An 18,503-nucleotide genomic window follows, 5' to 3' on the forward strand; every position below is an offset into this window, starting at 1 on the left:
CATGTCCCTGTCTTTGTCTGCATCTCTGTGTGATTGTTCACCTCTGTGACAGGGGTCTGTCTGCATACAACAGGGGGCTGTGTCTCGTGGACTGTGTGTGTGGACAGCGTATGGTCCCTGGCTCTGTGGTATGGTATGAGCTGAGATGGCTTTCACTCAACAGTGTACCCACCCTTGGAATACAGTCAGGCAGGCGTGGTGGGTGTGGGGGACAGAACAAGGCAGCTTTGGGCCAGCCTGGAGTCCTGGAGCCAGAGAGAGGTGGCGCCCTGGGTTGGTGTCTGATCATTTGCTGCCTCTATGCAGGGCCATTGGGCCTGGTGTCTTTGGGGCAGGCAAGGGGCATTTGCCTTCATGGAAGAGGGCAGCAGACTCTGGGGAGGTGGCCTTGACAAGAACCTGGGTGGGGCAGGACACCTGGGACCTGGCCCTGGCTCTGCCGGGATTCTGCGTGCAGCTCCAGGCAGATAACTGCCCAACCCTTAGCCTTGGTTCTTCATTTCAGCAGGATTGGTAGTCTAGTTGTGGTTCTGGCTTCGTCTTACCAGGGTGCTGTGAAATCAAGAGGGGTTTGTGAAAGCCATGTGCCATGTGGAGTGGAGTGCGTGAAACTGGGATCCCGTTGGAACCTGCCCCAGCAACGCTCAGGCTGGCTGAGTTAGTGGAAGGAATTGTAATGGGAGGGGTCAATGGCTAAGCATGTGTCCTGAGGCCTGGGGGAGTCTGTTCCAGGGACTCTGCTCCAGGGAATGGTGTATCTTGCTTCCCCCTAAGAAAGGATTGTACATGTTGCTCTATGTTAAAGGATGTGAGAGATTCTGGCACCATTATACTGGGGACAGAGGGTCCAGAGAGGGCGCTGGAGGGGGCGGGTAGGCTCAACCTGGACAGACCTCACCCAGTAAGGTCCAAGGTAGCAAGAGAGGAGTGGGTCTGTAGAGATGGCCGGAGGGAGGGGCCCTGTCTCCCGTTTCCCTGTGGAGGGCATTCAGGTTGTCCTCCACAGACGGGGAGGTTACGAGGAGGGCACTGGGAAGGTGGGCTTCTCAGTAACCCCCCAGGTCAAGGGACAGGAGCCAGGGTTGAGCACAGGCTCAGCTGAGGGTGGAGAGGGGCCCAGCCATCTGCCTAGATGGGGGACGGCCTCCATCTTCCCGTTGTTTGGGGTGAGGGGAGGCAGCCAGACTGCCTCTGTGTTGGGGGGTGCAGGGGTCCAGTGTAGGGCCCTGGTGAGAGTGGGATGCTGACTGGCTGTTCCACTCAGCACTCCCAGGCCCTTCTCCCTGCTCCTGAAGGCTGTAGGTTAACTCAAGTTGCCCAAGTGTGGCCAGGAGCCTGGAACATGCTGGCCAGGGGACCTAGGGGCACTGACTGGACAGGGAGGGGCTGGCATGAAAGACTGATTCCACTTTCCTGGGCAGGCCTGCCAGACACTGGAGAGGTTACTGGGGCGTTTGAGTAGGGCAGTGTGCCCTGCTGCTGACCCAGACAGTCCAGGTTTCACTCATACTTCCTCATGCCCAGGGAAAGCTGGAGCTGACCTCTGCCCCAGGAAGGGAGCACTTGGCAGATGTCTGAAAAGGGGAAAGGAGGGAGAGTCCCCCGACAGTTTCCAGAGGGACGGTCCTAGAGCTTAGTGTGGGGGCCCAGTCTGGTTTCCAGCATTGGGAGAGATTTTTCTTTTCTTTTTCTGAATGAAGCCTCCAGACCCCAAGAATTTTATTCAGCAGGCCCCCATTTGGAGAAGAGACATAGCCCTTGGTTCCCACGAAGCACCATGTTTATTTAATGCAGGCTGGAACTGGGGTTCAGCCTCCCCGTTCCCCCTAAGGACACACCCAAGACCATGCAGACTCTTAGGACAAATATGGGAGTTACAGACATCTTCCCAGGGAGGGCAGAGAGCAGGGGTCCAAGGACTGAAAGACAAGGACATCTGTGATCCCAGGGGCTATATTTTGTCTTTCAACCCAGGTGCCCCCCTGTGCCAGGAATGGGAGTGGGCCTCTTCAGTCAAAGCCAAACCTCTGCCATCGGGGAGAGGCATATCCTGACAAAGGGCCTGTTCCTCCATAGGCCAGGAGCTCAGAAACCCTTCATGTGACTGCTAGTCCCACTGCCCAGTCCTACAGTGGGCCCAGGAGCCCGCCCCATCTGCCTTACCGTTCCCAGCTGGTTACAGAAGGTCCACAGCCAGGGTGGGGTTCTAGCTCTGCTGTACTAAGCTATGTGGCCAGGGATGGTCACTTTACCTCTCCAAGACTGTCTCCCCCACCACAGGATGGGGACACTGGCCCCCCCGACCCCAGGACTCTTAAGGAAGCCCTAGTGCCACGTGAGGCGGGGAAGGGGCCCACCACTCTGCCTCTCTCCCATTCACTTCCGAGAATGGTTCTTCCTCAGTCATGGGACCTGAATCCCAGACCCTGCAGGCTCTGACCCCACCCTCCCACCGATAATTCAGAGATGAGACGTGTCAAGATGGCAGCTTTAATCATCCTGCCCAAGGCCCCTCAGGCTCCCTCCACTGCAGGCCTCCTTGGTCATACACCCACCATCAACCATGCCTGAACACTTTTCCCAGGTGGCCCCTGCTCTTGCCACTGACGTGGGAACCTGAGGTCATGTCAGTGTGGATCTCCTGGGTGTGGATCCAGCAGCCCTGAGCCTGCTCTTGCCATCTCCAGCGGCTCCTGGGGGACATGGCCAGCATCAGCGGGAAGCTGGGTGGGGAGGACAAGTGTCCCCACCACTGGAGCAGGCATTCCTCCTGGGCCAAGCTTCCTTGTGCTTTGAGACTGACGGAAGAGTGGAGGTGCTGGGGCAGAGGCCCAGCCCAGCCCCTTGAGGCAGGAGAGTCACCGAGAAGGCGGTTTCCTCACAGCACGGACAGGAGAACAGACACACGTGGGCACACGCAGGCTCCACGTCCTCTGCTGCTGCAGCAGGCATGGCACAGCCCAGTGACCCCCCACAGCTGCCAGGTAAGGATGCCAAGGAGGGCCTCAGGGAGTGGACCAGGCCCCAGGCCCCAGACTTCCCAGAAAACGGAGCCCCAGGCCTGCAGGGGCATCTGAGAGGCTAGAGGGGAGCCCCTCCAAGAGAGGCCATGGCTGACAAGGGACCGGAGCCAATGAGGAGGCTGTGGAGTTAGCGCCCCAAGCATGCTTCTGCCAGCCCTGTGGGCTTCTCTTGTCTCCACACGAGGTACAGCTGGACAGACGGGTCTTCAGCTAACGCCCACTCCGGTCTGTGAGGGTCTTGGCACGGCTGCCGATCCCCCGAGGGGCCACCGGGGCGGTGGCACTGTTGGCATACGTGTCATAACTGTTGTCTGAACATACAGAGAGCTCATCGGAGACCTCCATGCCATCGCTGATCTCTGTTGGGCCACAGAGAGGCAAGATGTGAGTGCAGGGAGGAGAGGGGGCACATAAGGAGGGCTGGCAGATGCAGTGGGGAGGCGTGGCCTGTAGCAACTCCCGAGCAGGCACTTGGAGGCTGATGCAACCTCAGGTTTCAGGTGTGGTATTGGTGTGTGAGTCTGGCATTCAAGGCCCTTCTCAGTCTCTGCAAACACTCTGGTTGCGCCTCATTCTCCTCTCCCCTGGAACTCTACCCTCAAGCCACAGAAAACTACCTGCACCCTCCTGAGCGTGGCACCCATGTGTTTACTCTCCCTGGGGCTTTGCACATATTGGCCTGTCTCCTGGGCACGACCTCCCAACATCACCTCCTTTACTTAAAATCTGGCCAAATTCTTCTCATTTCTGTTACTGCCCCCAGGCTGGGAGGGGGCCTCCTCACCCTGCCCCCTGCTGCCCCCCCTGCTCCCTCACCATCTGTGGCCCCCTTCAGCTGGAGCACTTCAAGGACGTGGACGAGGCCTGGGCATCAGTGTTCCCAGGGCCTGGTGCAGTGCTGGACGCACAGCAGAGCCTCAGAAAAGGTCTGCTGAGGGCAGCGAAGCCTGCCCAAGGGGACTCCAGGTGCCTGGGTGGGGCTGACGGTCCCTAGAGAGGACTTCTCAACCAGGAATGGGCAGAGGGTAAGACCTGTGGTTGATTCCTCAGGGCCAGCACCCAGAAGGTGCTAAGTGAATGGCCTTTGGCACTGCAGGAGAGGTGAGGGGTGGGGTGCAGGATCTGACAGGCCCAAGTGCTGGCCTGCCTTCCATTCATTCTACCCACCCTTTCTGGCTTCTCTGAGTCAGGTACAGCGCAGGATCCCGAGGATCCCAGATGCCCTGTTCTGGCTCCTCCTTCCAGGAGCTCCTCAGTGTTGCCAGAGAGCTGTGGAACACTAGGGTAGGCCCTCCAACCCAGCTCTGGTGCTCAGGGAAGGCTCCCAGGAGGCGGGTTTTGAGTGAGGGTAGGAGGAATCAAGTACCCCAGAGGCAAGAATCTGCATATCCTTAGCACCTGGAGCAGTGCCTGCCACGCCTTGAAAGAAGAGAGAATAAAGGGGTGACTGAATGAGTGGATGTGCACACAGTCGTTGGAGCCAGCCCCCCTAAAACCACAACCACCCACTCTGGGTCCAGGTTCATTCAAGCAGCATTTACCAAGCACCCCTCTGGGCCAGGCATGGCACTAACCCTCACAAGTACTCTGTGAGGGAAACCTCGCCCATTTCACAGATGAGATGTCTGATGCTGCGGTAGGTTAGGTAACACATTCTTGTTCACACAGCTAGGGGCGTAAGCTGGGCTTTGAATCCAGGGCCATCTGGCTTGTAAATACCTCTCAGATCTTTCTTCTCCCATTTCCATGCCCACGATTCCCATCTGAATTATTGGTTTCCTTGCTTTCAGCTTCCCGTTCTAACCTACCACCCTCCACACTTGTTAGGGATTGAATTGTGGGGACTTCCCTGGCAGTCCAGTGGTTAGGTCTCCACGCTTCCACTGCAGGGGGGCATGGGTTCAATTCCTGGTCAGGGAACTAAGATCGCATAAGCTGTGTGGTGTGCCCACCCCCCCAAAAAAGAGGTTGAATTGTGTTCCCCTCAAATTCCTATATTCCTACACTCTGCATGTGACCCTCTTTGGTAATAAGGTCACAGCAGATGTAATTAGTTAAGGTGAGGTCGTTAGAGCAGACTGGTGTCCTTGCAAAGAAGAGAGCTTCAGACACAGAGATGCATCCACGAGGCAAGGGGAGAGGCCAAGACCAGATCTTTCCCTCACAGCCCTGTTGATACCTTGATCGTGGACTCAGCATTCCCAACTGTGAGACGATACATCTCTGTTTTAAGTGCGTTTAAGCCCTACTGTAACAAAGGCAAACCTATCTGTGACCCTCCTCTGCTTCCAGAACAAAGCCCAAGCTCCTGACCACACACTCAGGCCCAAGTGCCTCCCCAGTGCCACCTTGGGGTGAACCAGCCAGAGGCACTCCCTTCAAGCTGTGTGGAGTGACCTGTAGTTCTTGGTGCCCAGCAAGTAGGCCTTCCTCGCTGCCTCTGAACACATGCTGCTCCTGCCTGGAGTGCCCTTCCTTCCCTCTGCTTGCACAGCCCTCACCTCAAACCCATCACCCAGGCGCCTCCTATCATTCCTTTCCATTTCAACAACATCACTCCTTACAAAGTGGGCCTGAAACCTTCCTCACTGTCCCAGGGAGTGCTGAACCCCTCTCCTCCTTGCATCCCCATCTGTTATATCTAATTCTCCATGTATTTGTTTGTACAGCTGCTTCCTCCTTCAGTCTGGGAATGTCAACAGGCAGCAAGCAGCGGGGAGGGAATCAACATTTGTGGGGTTCCTGTATGAACCAGGCATATGGCAGGATGGACCTTCAAAGCAGACTCCTCCCCCAACCCCAGCATGTCACCCTAGCCCACCACCCCTGGGGCTGACACTGAGCCACAGGACCTGGAGCTGACGGCTGCAGGTGGAGGGGAGTGTGTGTGTGTGTGTGTGTTTCCATGTCACTGTGACATGAAGCCAGGTGGGTATACGTATGTCTGTACCATGTGCCTGTCTGTACATGCTGCATGTGAACTGTGTGTACACACACCCGTGTGAACCTGCAGGGTGCAGAGAACAGAGCCCAGAGCCTGTCTCAATCTGTCTGTGGAGTTGCACACCTGAGAAGATGAGCTTCTCCTTCATGATGCTGACGTCCCGGCTGGTCCGGCGCACTGCGGCACTCAGCATGATCTGCTCGGGGTTGTAGCTCCGGATGCCACCCAGGCGCCACCTGCAGAGACGGCCCCGTGGGCATCAGGTCCTTCCCCACCCTTCCTTGGAGCAGGGATCATGCCCACTTCCACAGACTCTCTGGAACTGGCCTGAGAGACCAGCAGGAATCTTGTCTGACTGTATAGAATCTGTGGGGAATCTGAAGCCCAGAGAAGGGCAGAGCTGGGGCCTGATCAGAGTCCACTGACTCTCAGCCACGGCTCTCCAGCCCTCTTACCTCCAGAACCCTACATCCGTTCCCCTTGCCCAGGAGGATGCTTAGTAGTTGGTTAGTTATGTCTCAGATGCCCCCAATTATACACCTGGCTCTCTTTGGATAGGACAAATTTTGGGGTGCAGGCTTAACAGGAATGACTGATGACCTGCCCTGGGGTACAAACCAATCCTGGGGAGTCCTAGCTAATGTCACCTATAGCTCCACCATCAGGACCAGGCTGAGTGAAGCCAGTAAGGGACCCCAGAGAGGAAGTGAAGGAAAGGAAGGAGGAGAGGGGAGACAGCGGGGATCTTGTCTTCACGGGGGGATCAAGGCAAGGGTGCTGGAGTGACTTGGGGTGGGGCCTGCTGCTGCTCCATTCTTACAGCCCTGAAAGAGTGGGGGTGCATATCCCCTAACAGGAAGGGGCAGGCTGGAGTGTTATCCCTCTAACAGCTGGGGCAAGGTGGGAGCAAAATTAATTGAATGGGTTGCAGTGGGGCTGCATGGGGTATGCAGGGACCAGGTGGAGCCAGGATAACTCAGTTTCTTTGGTCCAGCCCAGAGCAGTTTTGGTTGTTACAGTTCCTCTGAATTAGCCCCAAATCCCTGGCCTCCGAACAGAGATTTTTCCTGCAATCTAAGAGAGAAGGACTCACTGGACCCCCACCCACACTCAGGGAAGCGGGGGATCAGCTTGGAAACAAAACCCAACTCCCCCGGGGCCCTAAACCCTGCTGGAGTGGGTGGACGGAGCCCAGACTCCACGAGAAATCAATTGTTTCCAGATGGGATCAGCGCAGCCGAAATGGACAGACAGATGGACAGGCAGACAGGTGGGTGAAGAGAGCAGACAGACATGGGGAAAGCAGGAGGCAGAGGGGAAGGCAGCCTGCACTCTGGCTGGGCTGGCCACCCTACACGTGCTCGAGAACAGCAGCAGGGTCTCATTTATCACTGCGTGCCTGGCACCAACTCCCATGCCTGCTGTGTGGTGGGTGCTATAAGGAGTGTTGAGTGAATGAAGGGAAAAATGAGGCCCACGGGGAAATGATCTACTCCCCCAGGGTCCTCTCCTCCATCAGGCCTCGCCTGACCCCCAGGAAGACAATCATGTCGCCCTGACGGTATCTCGAGTGGCCCAGCATCCCCACGGAGCACCCTGGGGCTCCAGGCAGAAGACCCGACTCTTTGCCACAGGCCCAGCACAGCACCAGCCAGCCCGGGTGGACATCTGCCCATGGAGAGGATGGTGGAAATCCCAGGTAAACGGCCCTTCTCTGGGCTCAGCCCCACAGTCAGGGAGCCCAGGGCTCCTCCTCCTAGAAGCTGGTCAATGAAGGTGCCTGACCTAGGAGGCACCTGCCCAAGGGGGACTTCTCATCTTGAAAATCAACATTAAACCCAGGAGGGAAGTGTCAGGCCCAGGTCTCTGCAGCGAGGTACATCTAGGACAGGAAGTTCAACCACTGGGGTCTCCTCCCAGGGGAAAGCTGGGAAGATGGTGCATATAGAGGAGAGGGGGAGGGTCACAGTCAAGAGACAGAAAGTGAAAGAGATAAGAGAGAAAGGTAAACAGAGTGAGCAGTGGAAAAGGCAAACTGGGAGACAGGAGGGCAGCAGGTGGGCAGGGAGAGACAGAACTTGGTAGGCTGTGCTCCGGGCGTTGGGAAGGCCTCGCCCAAAGTGCCAGGCTGTGGCGGGAGGTGCAGGGGGGTTTTGCCCAGGCAGAACCCCCTCTACAGAGGGAGACACTTCGGTGCTGAGAGATGCCAGGTCAACAACCTGCAAGGAAATGTCTGCGGGAGGAAGAGAGAGCAGGGGGACACACACGAAGATGGAGAGAGAGCGGGAGGGCTGCAGGGGAGAGGAGGGCAGTGAGGAAAGGGAGGAGGCTTCAGGCAGGGCCAGGGCCTGGGAGGGGGACCTGGGCCTAGGGCTCCTCGAGAGGCAGGCTTTCAGACGGAAGTGGAGAAGGGGATGGTTAGGAAGAGGGAGAAAGAGGAACAGGAGGAGGAGGACCACACCAGAATTACCTGATCAAGTGATAGCTGTGAGATGCCAAGAGTGCAGCAGAGAGAGGGGAGAGGGGAGAGAGGAGGGACATGCGCCGGATCAGAGCGGTATGGGGCAGAGAGAGAACGTCAGTCAAGAGTAAAACCCCTCCTCCCCGGGACCAGCCCACTCCCACTGCGACCACCACCCCAGCTGTCATCCTGAAGGGTTGGGGGAGCTGGCACAGGAACTGTGGGAACCCAGGCCCTGGGTGACATGGGGGGAGTGGGGAGACCAGCCCAGACAGGAGCTGAAACTCACCAAGGAGTTTACACAGCAAATCTCCATCCAGCCTGGCTCTGGGCTCCCTGCTGGGTGCTCATTCCAGAAGCCACTGGGCTCTGGCTGAGGGGGACGGGCTGGGGGCCACTGGGAGGCCTCCTTCTCCCCTGAACAGGGCGGTCTGGTCAGGATGACTCCCAGCCAAAGGCTCAGGAGGATGGGACCCTCTGGCTGGGGTGGGGACTGGCCTGTCTTGGGCAGGGAAGACCACAGAAGGCGGTCGGGGCCTACTCACTTCTGGAGTACGAAGATGCCAACGATGAGGGTGAAGGAGATCAGGTCGGCGGTGACCCACATGAGACAGTACTCGTCCGGGGGCTGTGGACAGACGGCCCATGGCCAGCTTCCAGTCATGAGTGGTCCAGACCAGGGCTCCAGACCAAGGGCCCATGGGCAGGAGGACCACATGTCACCCTCAGAGAGGGGCAGAGGAGGACTTGGAAGGGCTTGGGGTGTGTGTGTGTGGGTGTGTAGGATAAAAGAGAGCCACGCAGTAGTCAGAGTAGAGGTGGTGGTGTGTGCTAACCCTAGAGGATTTATGTGCTTAAGGGAGCTTAACACGTGAGTCAAAATATGAAAGGCAAACAGCTGAGTGAGAGGCTGTGATGTGACGAGCGGGTGCACAGGTGAGTGTGGGTGGATGTGGCATCATGCGGATGGGAGGGTACGTGTCACTGTAGGCTGTGGAGTGTGGGAGCTTCCCCTCCAGGGGGCCAGGGAGGTGCCTAGGAACGCAAAGCCAGCAGAGCCAGGCCCCACACCCCTGTGATCTCAGGGGAACTGTGGAAGAGGGGCAGGGACGGGCCAGATGCACTTTCTGCTGTTGGTCAGCTCCTATGGCCTGGAAATCAGTGTACTCGTAGCTGCTGCTTGCCATATCAATTATTTCATCTCATTCCGAGCTGAGCCTTTGGAGATTTTCAAGGACAATGGGCGGGTGGATAAAGATAAGCACCCAAATCCTAGATGACTCACTGACACTGGCAATGTCTTAGCCATAATGAGACCCTCCATCTGCCTTTCATGACTTCAGGGAAGTGGCAGTGGGAGCAATGGATGGAGGTCAAGGGCTCCCCAAGACCCCTGGTTGGCAGAGCTGAGACTAGCACTCGGGCCAGTCTTCAGCTGCTCGACCAATTGAAATCTGGTTTCATTGGCTATACTCTCTGAGTAGATTTCAGCATTTCCTATTCTTGCCCTCATGTTGCCCTCTTTTCTCAATTACTTTCCTTCCTTTAAAACAAAATGTAATAATCCTCAAAACCAACAGAAAACTCAAGTAGTTGTTCATTTCTCTAGGGCTCTTGGTGTTTTTCCCATTTGGCTCAGGCCCAGGTTCCTCCCACCTCCCAGTATCTCCTGACCTTAGGTCAGAAGAATCTTCCTCATGTCCCCCTAAGTGTTCCCTCTACCCCTGACACCTCACCAGAGAGAGCCCCAGGTGTGGAGCCTGCTCCCCGCTCCTAGGAGTCACAGGCAGCTCTCGGACCCCCAGTAATCCTCCAACTCACCATGATCCAGAGTGGGGAAGGCACCTGGGACAAGGTGTGGGAGTTGTCGGAGGTGACGGACGGGACGCCTGCGCACCACAGCAGGGAGAAGAGCCACGGGGCGTTGACCGTGTACAGATTCACACTCAGGTTCCAGGACGCATAGTCCCTGTGGGGCAGCGACAGAGGCCGGTCAGCCCTTGCGCCTGTGCGGGAAGCCTGTAAAGCTTGGTCCTTCACACCCCCATACCATGCTCACAACCGGTGGAAGGAACCTCTGCTCCCAGAGGGCCAAGCTCACACACAAGCCCAGGTCTGCCCGATGCTCTCCACCTCTCCTCTCTGAGCCCGGCGCCCGCGTGTCCAGTCCTCTGGGTGAGCCTGGCTGGGTAGGGTAGGCACCTGAGCTCCCGGCGGGACACCTGAGTGTAGCGCAGGTTCAGCCGCTGGATGTGGCCTCTCCTCAGGCTGGCGGCCGCCTCCTTGGAGCCTGACATCTGCTGGAAGCCGGGAGCCACCTTTTGCACGAAGGGCCTCTGCCTGTTGGGCAGCCACAGGACCTGCAGGCAGGAAAGAGGCAGCCTCTGATTTCTCTTCTATAAATGGGGAAGCATGTCTATCCCTCCTGGAGCACCTGGAGGGGTTAAAAGAGGCGCGACCTGGCACACACTGAAAGCCTACAGGTAATAAGGTGGTCCTCTGGACCATCTCCAGAGGATGTGCTCCCAGCCAAGGCTAGGAACTGCTCCAGCGACACCTCAGGGAGTTTTCCCTCCAGACCCTAGTCAGGACAAGATCGATAACCCCCCAAACGTCCACTACTCTGCACACGGACACCAGTGTCTACTGTGCTGCCATAGTTGGTATCAGATTCTTTTGATTCCCAAGTATTACACCCCAAGGATGTGGGCAGCAGTTCACGGGTGTACTGTGTTCCCAAGAACCTGGCCCTGCTCCTGCCCTATGTATATTTTAAAGGACCTCTTTGTTTCCTTCTCGTCCCCACGGTGACCCTGTCAGGAAGGTGTGGGGTGTGCTACCCTCATTTTACTAACGTAGAAACTTGAGGTATGAAGAGGAGTTTATAGCTGGAACTAAACTCCAGGCAGGCCTGGTCTCCCCGCAGCCAGAACGGGGCTCTGCGGAGCTCCCAGCGGGCGGAGGGGCGGGGCTCCCAGGGGCGGGGCTCCCGAGGGGCGGGGCTCCCCAGGGGAGGGGCTGGGTGCGCTTCAGGGCCTCACCTGGTGCTGGGGGAAGCCTGAGTGCAGAAGGGCCTCCAGCGTGATGTTGAGGAAGCTACTGCGGTAGGGGTGCTCCCGCGGCGGGTCACGCAGGTTGAGCAGCAGCGTGGCATTGCCCTTGGCCAGCTCCAAGAGCTCCACTAGTCTGCAGATGGACTGGTTTTGGGCCTCCCTGTGGTCGGAGGGTGACAGGGAGCTGGCTGTCCAGAACGGGTCCGTCTATCAGAGATAGGGACACACATGGTGGCCTCACCAGTCCTATGGGGCCTCCACATGCCTTCCTGGCTATGGAACTTGGAGACCCCTGAGCTGCCAGTGTCTGCTGGCGTGTGCAAGTGAGGCAAACTGAAGGCTGTGGCCCCATGGGAACTCTAGATTAACCCAACCTTAACCTCTCTATCCCAGTCTACTTACCAAAAGAATTATTTTCTTGGAACATTTCCCAGACCGCAGTCCGTTTCTCCTTTAGTACCATTTCAGATCAGAGAACCGACTTTGTCTAGAGTTTTACAGTGCTAACAGTTTTAACTATTACTACCACCATCAACTTTTCCTGGTAGGGGAGGCAGAACCGGAACAAGCAGTGACAGCCATGCTATCTGGGCCGCAGCGGCATGAGCCAAGGAGGCCACCAACCAGCCTGGCTGTGAGTCAGGGAAGCTGGGCCTGTGAGGGTCGCCTGAGCTGCGGGCGGCCCCCGGTCCTCTCTGTGGAATCCCGCCCATGCTTTCCATGCCTAGGACTGGGACAGGTGCTGCCAGACCTTCAGGAACCACTGGCCGGCGTTGAGCTTCTGCAGGATGGTCCAGTTGAGCATGGAGGCAGGCCTGCGGGCGAGCTCCGGGAACTCCTCCTCCACGTTGGTGGTGCGCCGCAGGGTGGCATCGTGCATGAGGAAGGGCACCCCATCCAGGCTGCGGGAGGGTGGGGCCACGGAGTCACTGCCCACCCGGGTCCCTCACCTGCTCCTCTCTTTCCTGCCCACCCACTTACACCAGCCTACCAAGGGGCTCAGGAAGGCTCTGCCCCTCTTTGGCCTCAGGTGTCCTGACTGCACAGGGAAGTCAGTGGACTGATAGGCAACTCCCTCTGGCTCTGAGGGTCAGACAGGGGTGGCGACAGCTGAGGAGGGAGGGCTGGGCCTATTAGCAACCTTGGAAGGCAGGTGCTATCTCATTTGATAATGGGGAGACTGAGGCTGGAGACAGAAGTATCTTAACTCAAGGCCTACTAGCCAGTGAGTGGTGGGACCTGGCTTAGAACCCAGTCCATGTGATGCCATATGAGAAGAGGGAAAATGCAGGTTCCTTTGACAAATTCCATCCCACTATCATCCTGGTCTCCCCCACTGCTGGCCATAGGCCCCATAAGGTGCCTCAGTATGGAACAGTAAAAGGCCTCCGTGCTCCCCATCCTCAAGACATTTTTCTACCATCTGCTAGGAAGAGTTGCTAAACACACAATTCCAAAATGTCTACAATGGGAGTGGTGTCTTCATACTGTGGTACCCTAATTCAATACCCTGCCCCCTCCTCTTCTCAGAGATGATGTCATCAGATTGGTATGGATTCTTCTTGCCCTTTATATAAATATTAATACATACTTATTTATCTACATGTAGAAAATGTATCAATCAGTTTTATCTGGTCTTTAAAAATATAACTGACATCACAGTGAATGGATCACTCAGGAACTTGCTGATTTCACTCATCAGAGTGTTTGTGCTCCATCTTGCTGAGCCATACAGATCTAATATTTCCATTAAGTGGATCAGTGGCAGGACTCCAGGTCCCTACCTCCACTCTGCTTGAACCAAGATAGTCTGTTTTGTTCTCTACATATTTTATATCCTGGAGTATGGCACAAGGGGATTCCCAGGTGGTGCCAGTGGTAAAGCACCTGTCTGTCAATGCAGAAGACATAAGAAACATGGGCTGGGAAGCTCCCCTGGAGGAGGGCATGGCAACCCACTCCAGCATTCTTGCCTGGAGAATCCCCATAGACAGAGGAGCCTGGCGGGCTACAGTCCATAGGGTCACAGAGAGTCAGACACGACTGAAGCAGCTTAGCACACACACACACAGCGCGTGTTTACTTGCACGAACATGGTGCCTGCCCTGCAGTGGGTAACACAAGCCTCCACTCTCCCATCCCCAAGACTCTGGGACCAGAGGTTTCTCCAGAGACCTGGATGTGGATGCATTGAGGAGGGGAAGAGGTGCTGTCCTCCCAATCCACACACCTACCTGATGGTGACATCAGCCTGGAGTCCATACAGCTTCTGCTCTAGGGCCTTCCTGAAGGACATCAGCGTGTGCTCTGGGGCCAGCTGAGGGGGAAGGTGGTGGTGAGGGGAAAGCCAGGCTTTAGCTGGTGTGCCCCTCCCCAGCCAACAAAAGTCTTCCATGCCGGGAGGCTGGGTAGGCCTGGTTCTAACCCCCCTCCTTCAAGCAGTAGCTGTGGGGCCCTGGGCATCCACACAGCTTCTCTGAAGCTCAGTTTCCTTATCTGTTAAACCATGCCTGTCTCACAGATTTTTTTGGGGGGGGGTAGGGAAACAGGGGTGGTTAATGTTGATGAATATAAATGTGGAGGTCAGAGGATATTTTTACAGTCTTCTGCCTCTATATAGTCTTGGGCTGAGCTGAATGCCAAGTTTCCTCCTGTTTATACTTGGAGTCCGATAGAGATCCCCAAGGGAGAGGAGAGGGTAGATAGCATGGCACAGTTTCAGTAGGGTGACTGGTTTCCTCATCTATAAAGACATGAAAACACCATCTCTTAGACTGTTATTAAAAGCCCCAAGCATGTTGCCTGATATCCAGTAAATGCTTACTAAATGACAGCTGTTACCCTACAGCATATACATCAGAAAATCCTAGTCTTAGTCCTGACTGTCCTTAACTAGCTTTGTAGCCTTCGGTGCATCTCTTTATCCTATAGGCCTTGGTTTCCCCATTTGCTCCTTGAGGGTATAAGTACAGTGTTCTCTGAGGGTCCTTCCAGTTGGGGGAGTTGGAGGTCTGAGTCTCCTTCCCTAGTTTAGTTTGATATTCTTGTCATACCCTTTTCTGCCACTAGGGGTCAGCACCATACCAAGGGTTGTGCTAGGATGGAAGACTGGGAAGACTTCCGGCAGTGAAGATGGATGGAAAGTGCTCCCATGGCTCATCCCTTCCTCACCAAGACATGCTCATTCCCATCTTTTCTCCCTGTGGCCATATTTTTCCCATTTCCCAGCACATAACACACTCCCTCTTCTGGAAAGCAGCCTGGCGTGGCAAAGGCTTTGGAGCTGAGGTGGAACAATTCTTCCCAGTCACCGACCTGGGCCATCACTTCCCCTTCTGGACCTCAGTTTCTTTAGCTGTCAAGTGGGTTAATGTTATCAAGCTCATAGATGAGGTAACAGATGTCAGTAGTCTCTGAAAGGTGTGCTTCTTTCTTCCCCTTTCTGCATGGCAGAGGAGCCTTGGGGGAGGTGCTACCTGTTTCCCAGTTAAGGGGGCTGTGTAGGACTCCACAGAGGCCCCTAAGGGGAGATGTGGACTTGGTGGAGTTCCTACTCAATCACTTCCAAATGCCCTGGCGTCAGGCCTCCCACAAATGACCACCGGAGGGGTACTGGCAGGAGGTAGACTGTGGGTAGACACAAAGAGCATAGCAGTGGCTATGGAGACTCTAGAGGAAGTGTTTGGGTGGGGCCAAGTCTCTTTTCTGGAGGCTTTTTAAACTCAGGTCTCTCTAGCTTAGGTGCTGGCTTCCTGGAGAAAGAGGGTTCCCACTGCCTCAGGCCGAAATGCAGATGGGGTGTATTGTCAGAAATGTGCGAGTGTGGGGTGGTCGGCACAGACTCATGGTGGACCACTGTGCTTCAGAGGCTCAACTCTGGAGTCAGTCTGACCAAATATTACAGTATGCACACACACACACAGGTGCCCCCAACAGGAATGACACCCAGATGCCATCTCCAAGACAGGGAGGAGCACTTGGGCTTACCACACATAGATGTGTGAACGCCCCCCCCCCAGGCCGATGTATACAGGTGTAGACACTGATACTCAGGCATTCACAGTGACACAAGAAAGAGTTGTGTCAAGACACCTATACCAGCCTCTTAAGGAGCGTCACTAGGATGCAATCAGCCAGATGCACAATGGGGAAATTCTACAGGACAAATGACTCAAGTTTCTTCAACAAATAAACATATGGGGGAAAAGGGAAGAAGATTATTATAGACTAAAAGATACTTATGGAGAAGGACACGGCAACCCACTCCAGTATTCTTGCCTGGAGAATCCCATGGACAGAGAAGCCTGATGGACTATAGTTCATAGAGTCACACGACTGAAGCAACTTAGCACAAAAGATACTTAGCTCAGCTGGTAAAGAATCCACCTGCAATGTAGAAAATCCTGGTTCGATTCCTGGGTTAGGAAGATCCCCTGGAGAAGGGAAAGGTTACCCACTCCAGTATTCTGACCTGGAGAATTCCATGGACTGTACAGTCCATGGGGTCACAAAGAGTTGGACACGACTGAGCAACTTTCACTTGACTTTCAACTACAGAAAGACATTTTAGAGACAGTAAAGGAAAGCTGAGCACTGATTCAGTATTATTAAGGAATAATCACGAATTTGGTTAGGTGTAATAGTGGCATTGTGGTCGTGGTTCCATTTTTAAAGTCTTTATGCATTAGAGATACACCCTGAAGTAAGTATGGGTAAAATGATACAGTGTTTTGGATTTGCTTTCAAATATTAAAGTGGGGGGAAGGGAGAGGGGAAAGAAAAATCAGGGAAATGGATGAAACAAGAATGGCAAAATATTGCAAAATATTGCTAAGTAAAGGTGCTATTGGATTCACTATATTATTCATTCCACTTCTGCTAAAAAAAACAACCCGCACAAGGCCATCTCGCTCCTTCCCTTTGCCCCCTCCTTCCTGCCTCAGCACGCCTTTTTGTCCTATGGCCTCCAGAACAGGTGGGATGAGTAATAGGGGCCATGGAAAGAAGAGCAGCTATAAGCTGGGGCCCTGCTTCCTGGAAGGCTGTGCTTCTAATTTATCCTCACAAAAGCCAGCAGCCGGGAGGCTTGGAGGAGATCAGCAACCCCCTGAGACACATGGGCAGCATGTGGCAAAACTAGACCCCCAAATCCAGATCCCTCTGATAGGAAGCGATGGCCTTCCCAGCTGGCTGCCTCCAGGTGCTGGGAGCAAACAGCACAGGGTGTGATGGGAGGACACCAGACTCCAACTCAGGGGCACAGGTCTCAGCCTTATCTAGGAAATGGGCACAATAATACCCCCATATGCAGGGGGTGTAGGACCTTCAGGATGATTTGCAGCCCTGTCAGACTCGACACCTCCTTTAAATGCTTCCTTTGTGAGGCTCCCTTAACTACCCTGAAATTCGGTGACACGGTGGACCTCCCAAAGACCCTCACAACCAAGAAAAAGCTCTCAAGAGCCCTCAAACGCCCTCTGGTGGTGAGGAGAGGTACTGCCTCTGTTGAGAACCGCATTTCAAGGCTTCCGTAGGTCGGGAAACCCAACCTAAGGAAGCAGGAGGGCTTGCCCAAGCAAACAGGAAAGTGTAACTCTTACTTTCTGTAAGCCAGACTCATATCTAGGCACATCACACGTGCTAACAGACTCCTGCTCTTCGTGGCCCTATGGTGCAGGCACTCCCATCATCCTGGGGTACCAGATGGGGAAAACAGGTACAGTGAAGATGGAATTGGTCCTGACTCCCACAGCTGCCAAGGTGCCTGGAAGCCTGGCTCTGGACCATACTCACTCTTTTGAAGGGAGGGCCTACTGTGGGGTCACAGGAGTGGCAGAGAAGGAGCAGGTGCTGTATTTGATGCCTTCCTCCCCTGTTTTACCCTGGTGCAAATGTTTTCCTTTAGCAGTGGGCTTGGGGCTGCGCCCAGCTCTGCTGCCCACAGGAGGGTTTTCCTATTGCTTCATCCCGGCCCTGGGAGCCTGCTCCCCTCCCCACAACCAGCATCTCTCTCTCTTGGGTCTTCCTAACCCACAGCCTCACAATGTCTTTCTAGGGCCCTCAGGATAAAAGTGAAATCTTTTAAGCAAGATGCCTTCAGGCTCTTCAGGACTTGACCCCACGTATGGATGTGAGAGTTGGACTGTGAAGAAGGCTGAACGCCGAAGAATTGATGCATTTGAACTGTGGTGTTGGAGAAGACTCTTGAGGGTCCCTTGCACTGCAAGGAGATCCAACCAGTCCATTCTGAAGGAGATCAACCCTGGGATTTCTTTGGAAGGAATGATGCTAAAGCTGAAGCTCCAGTACTTTGGACACCTCATGTGAAGAGCTGACTCATTGGAAAAGACTCTGATGCTGGGAGAGATTGGGGACAGGAGGAGAAGGGGACGACCCAGGATGAGATGGCTGGATGGCATCACTGACTCGATGGTCGTGAGTCTGAGTGAACTCCGGGAGATGGTGATGGACAGGGAGGCCTGGAGTGCTGCGATTCATGGGGTCGCAAAGAGTCGGACACGACTGAGCGCCTGAACTGAACTGAACTGAAACTCTCTAGTCTTTACACCAATTCTTTCCATATGCCACTCCCCACCCCCCCACACACACACATCATCACCAAGAAGGGCTAAAAATCGTTGCTATTATTATTATACCCATTTCCCTGCCAGCTCCTCCCTGCAAGGAGATAGGTCTTTGCCTGTCTCCCTCTGGAATGGCAGCTCTGCCCACCCCTCACCCAGTCTTTAGGGCCCACAAGTGGCACTCACCATGGGGGCCCCGCGGTGGCCGATGAGGGCAGGTTTGGGGCCCAGGTCCTTTTTCTCCATGATGCAGGGAGAGGAGATGGTGAGAGGGGCCAGGTAGAGGGCGAACACCACGGTGAAGAAGGTTCCGAGAATGGCTATCTGGGAGGCTGCAGACAGAGGCACAACCGTGAGCCCCAGGCAGCAGGGCAGGGCATGCCAGAGCCCTCCTCCCTCCACCGATCTGGACCCTGACACTTTGAGGGGGACCCTGCA

The 18,503-nt window shown here is 55.2% G+C and overlaps 1 protein-coding gene across 3 annotated transcripts in view; it reads right to left on the bottom strand.

The window, feature by feature from the left end:
• Positions 1-1,762: 1,762 nt before the first annotated feature.
• The window catches only part of GDPD5 (glycerophosphodiester phosphodiesterase domain containing 5), an 88,000-nt gene continuing 71,259 nt past the window's right edge, over positions 1,763-18,503 (bottom strand). For 2 of the 3 annotated variants that reach the window (XM_040258826.1, XM_040258827.1), the window contains 10 exons: positions 18,252-18,397; positions 13,716-13,798; positions 12,233-12,383; positions 11,470-11,688; positions 10,631-10,788; positions 10,250-10,397; positions 8,974-9,056; positions 8,438-8,452; positions 6,091-6,203; positions 1,763-3,382 (listed from right to left, as the gene is read on the bottom strand). In XM_040258826.1, coding sequence (XP_040114760.1) covers positions 3,234-3,382; positions 6,091-6,203; positions 8,438-8,452; positions 8,974-9,056; positions 10,250-10,397; positions 10,631-10,788; positions 11,470-11,688; positions 12,233-12,383; positions 13,716-13,798; positions 18,252-18,397 — 1,265 coding nt within the window. In that variant the 3' untranslated portion in view covers positions 1,763-3,233. The remainder of the gene's footprint in view (positions 3,383-6,090; positions 6,204-8,437; positions 8,453-8,973; positions 9,057-10,249; positions 10,398-10,630; positions 10,789-11,469; positions 11,689-12,232; positions 12,384-13,715; positions 13,799-18,251; positions 18,398-18,503) is intronic. The other variant, XM_040258828.1, reaches the window with a different exon arrangement.

Source organism: Oryx dammah, unplaced genomic scaffold (genome assembly GCF_014754425.2).
Source record: "Oryx dammah isolate SB20612 unplaced genomic scaffold, SCBI_Odam_1.1 HiC_scaffold_17, whole genome shotgun sequence".
Taxonomy (NCBI): Eukaryota; Metazoa; Chordata; class Mammalia; order Artiodactyla; family Bovidae; genus Oryx; species Oryx dammah.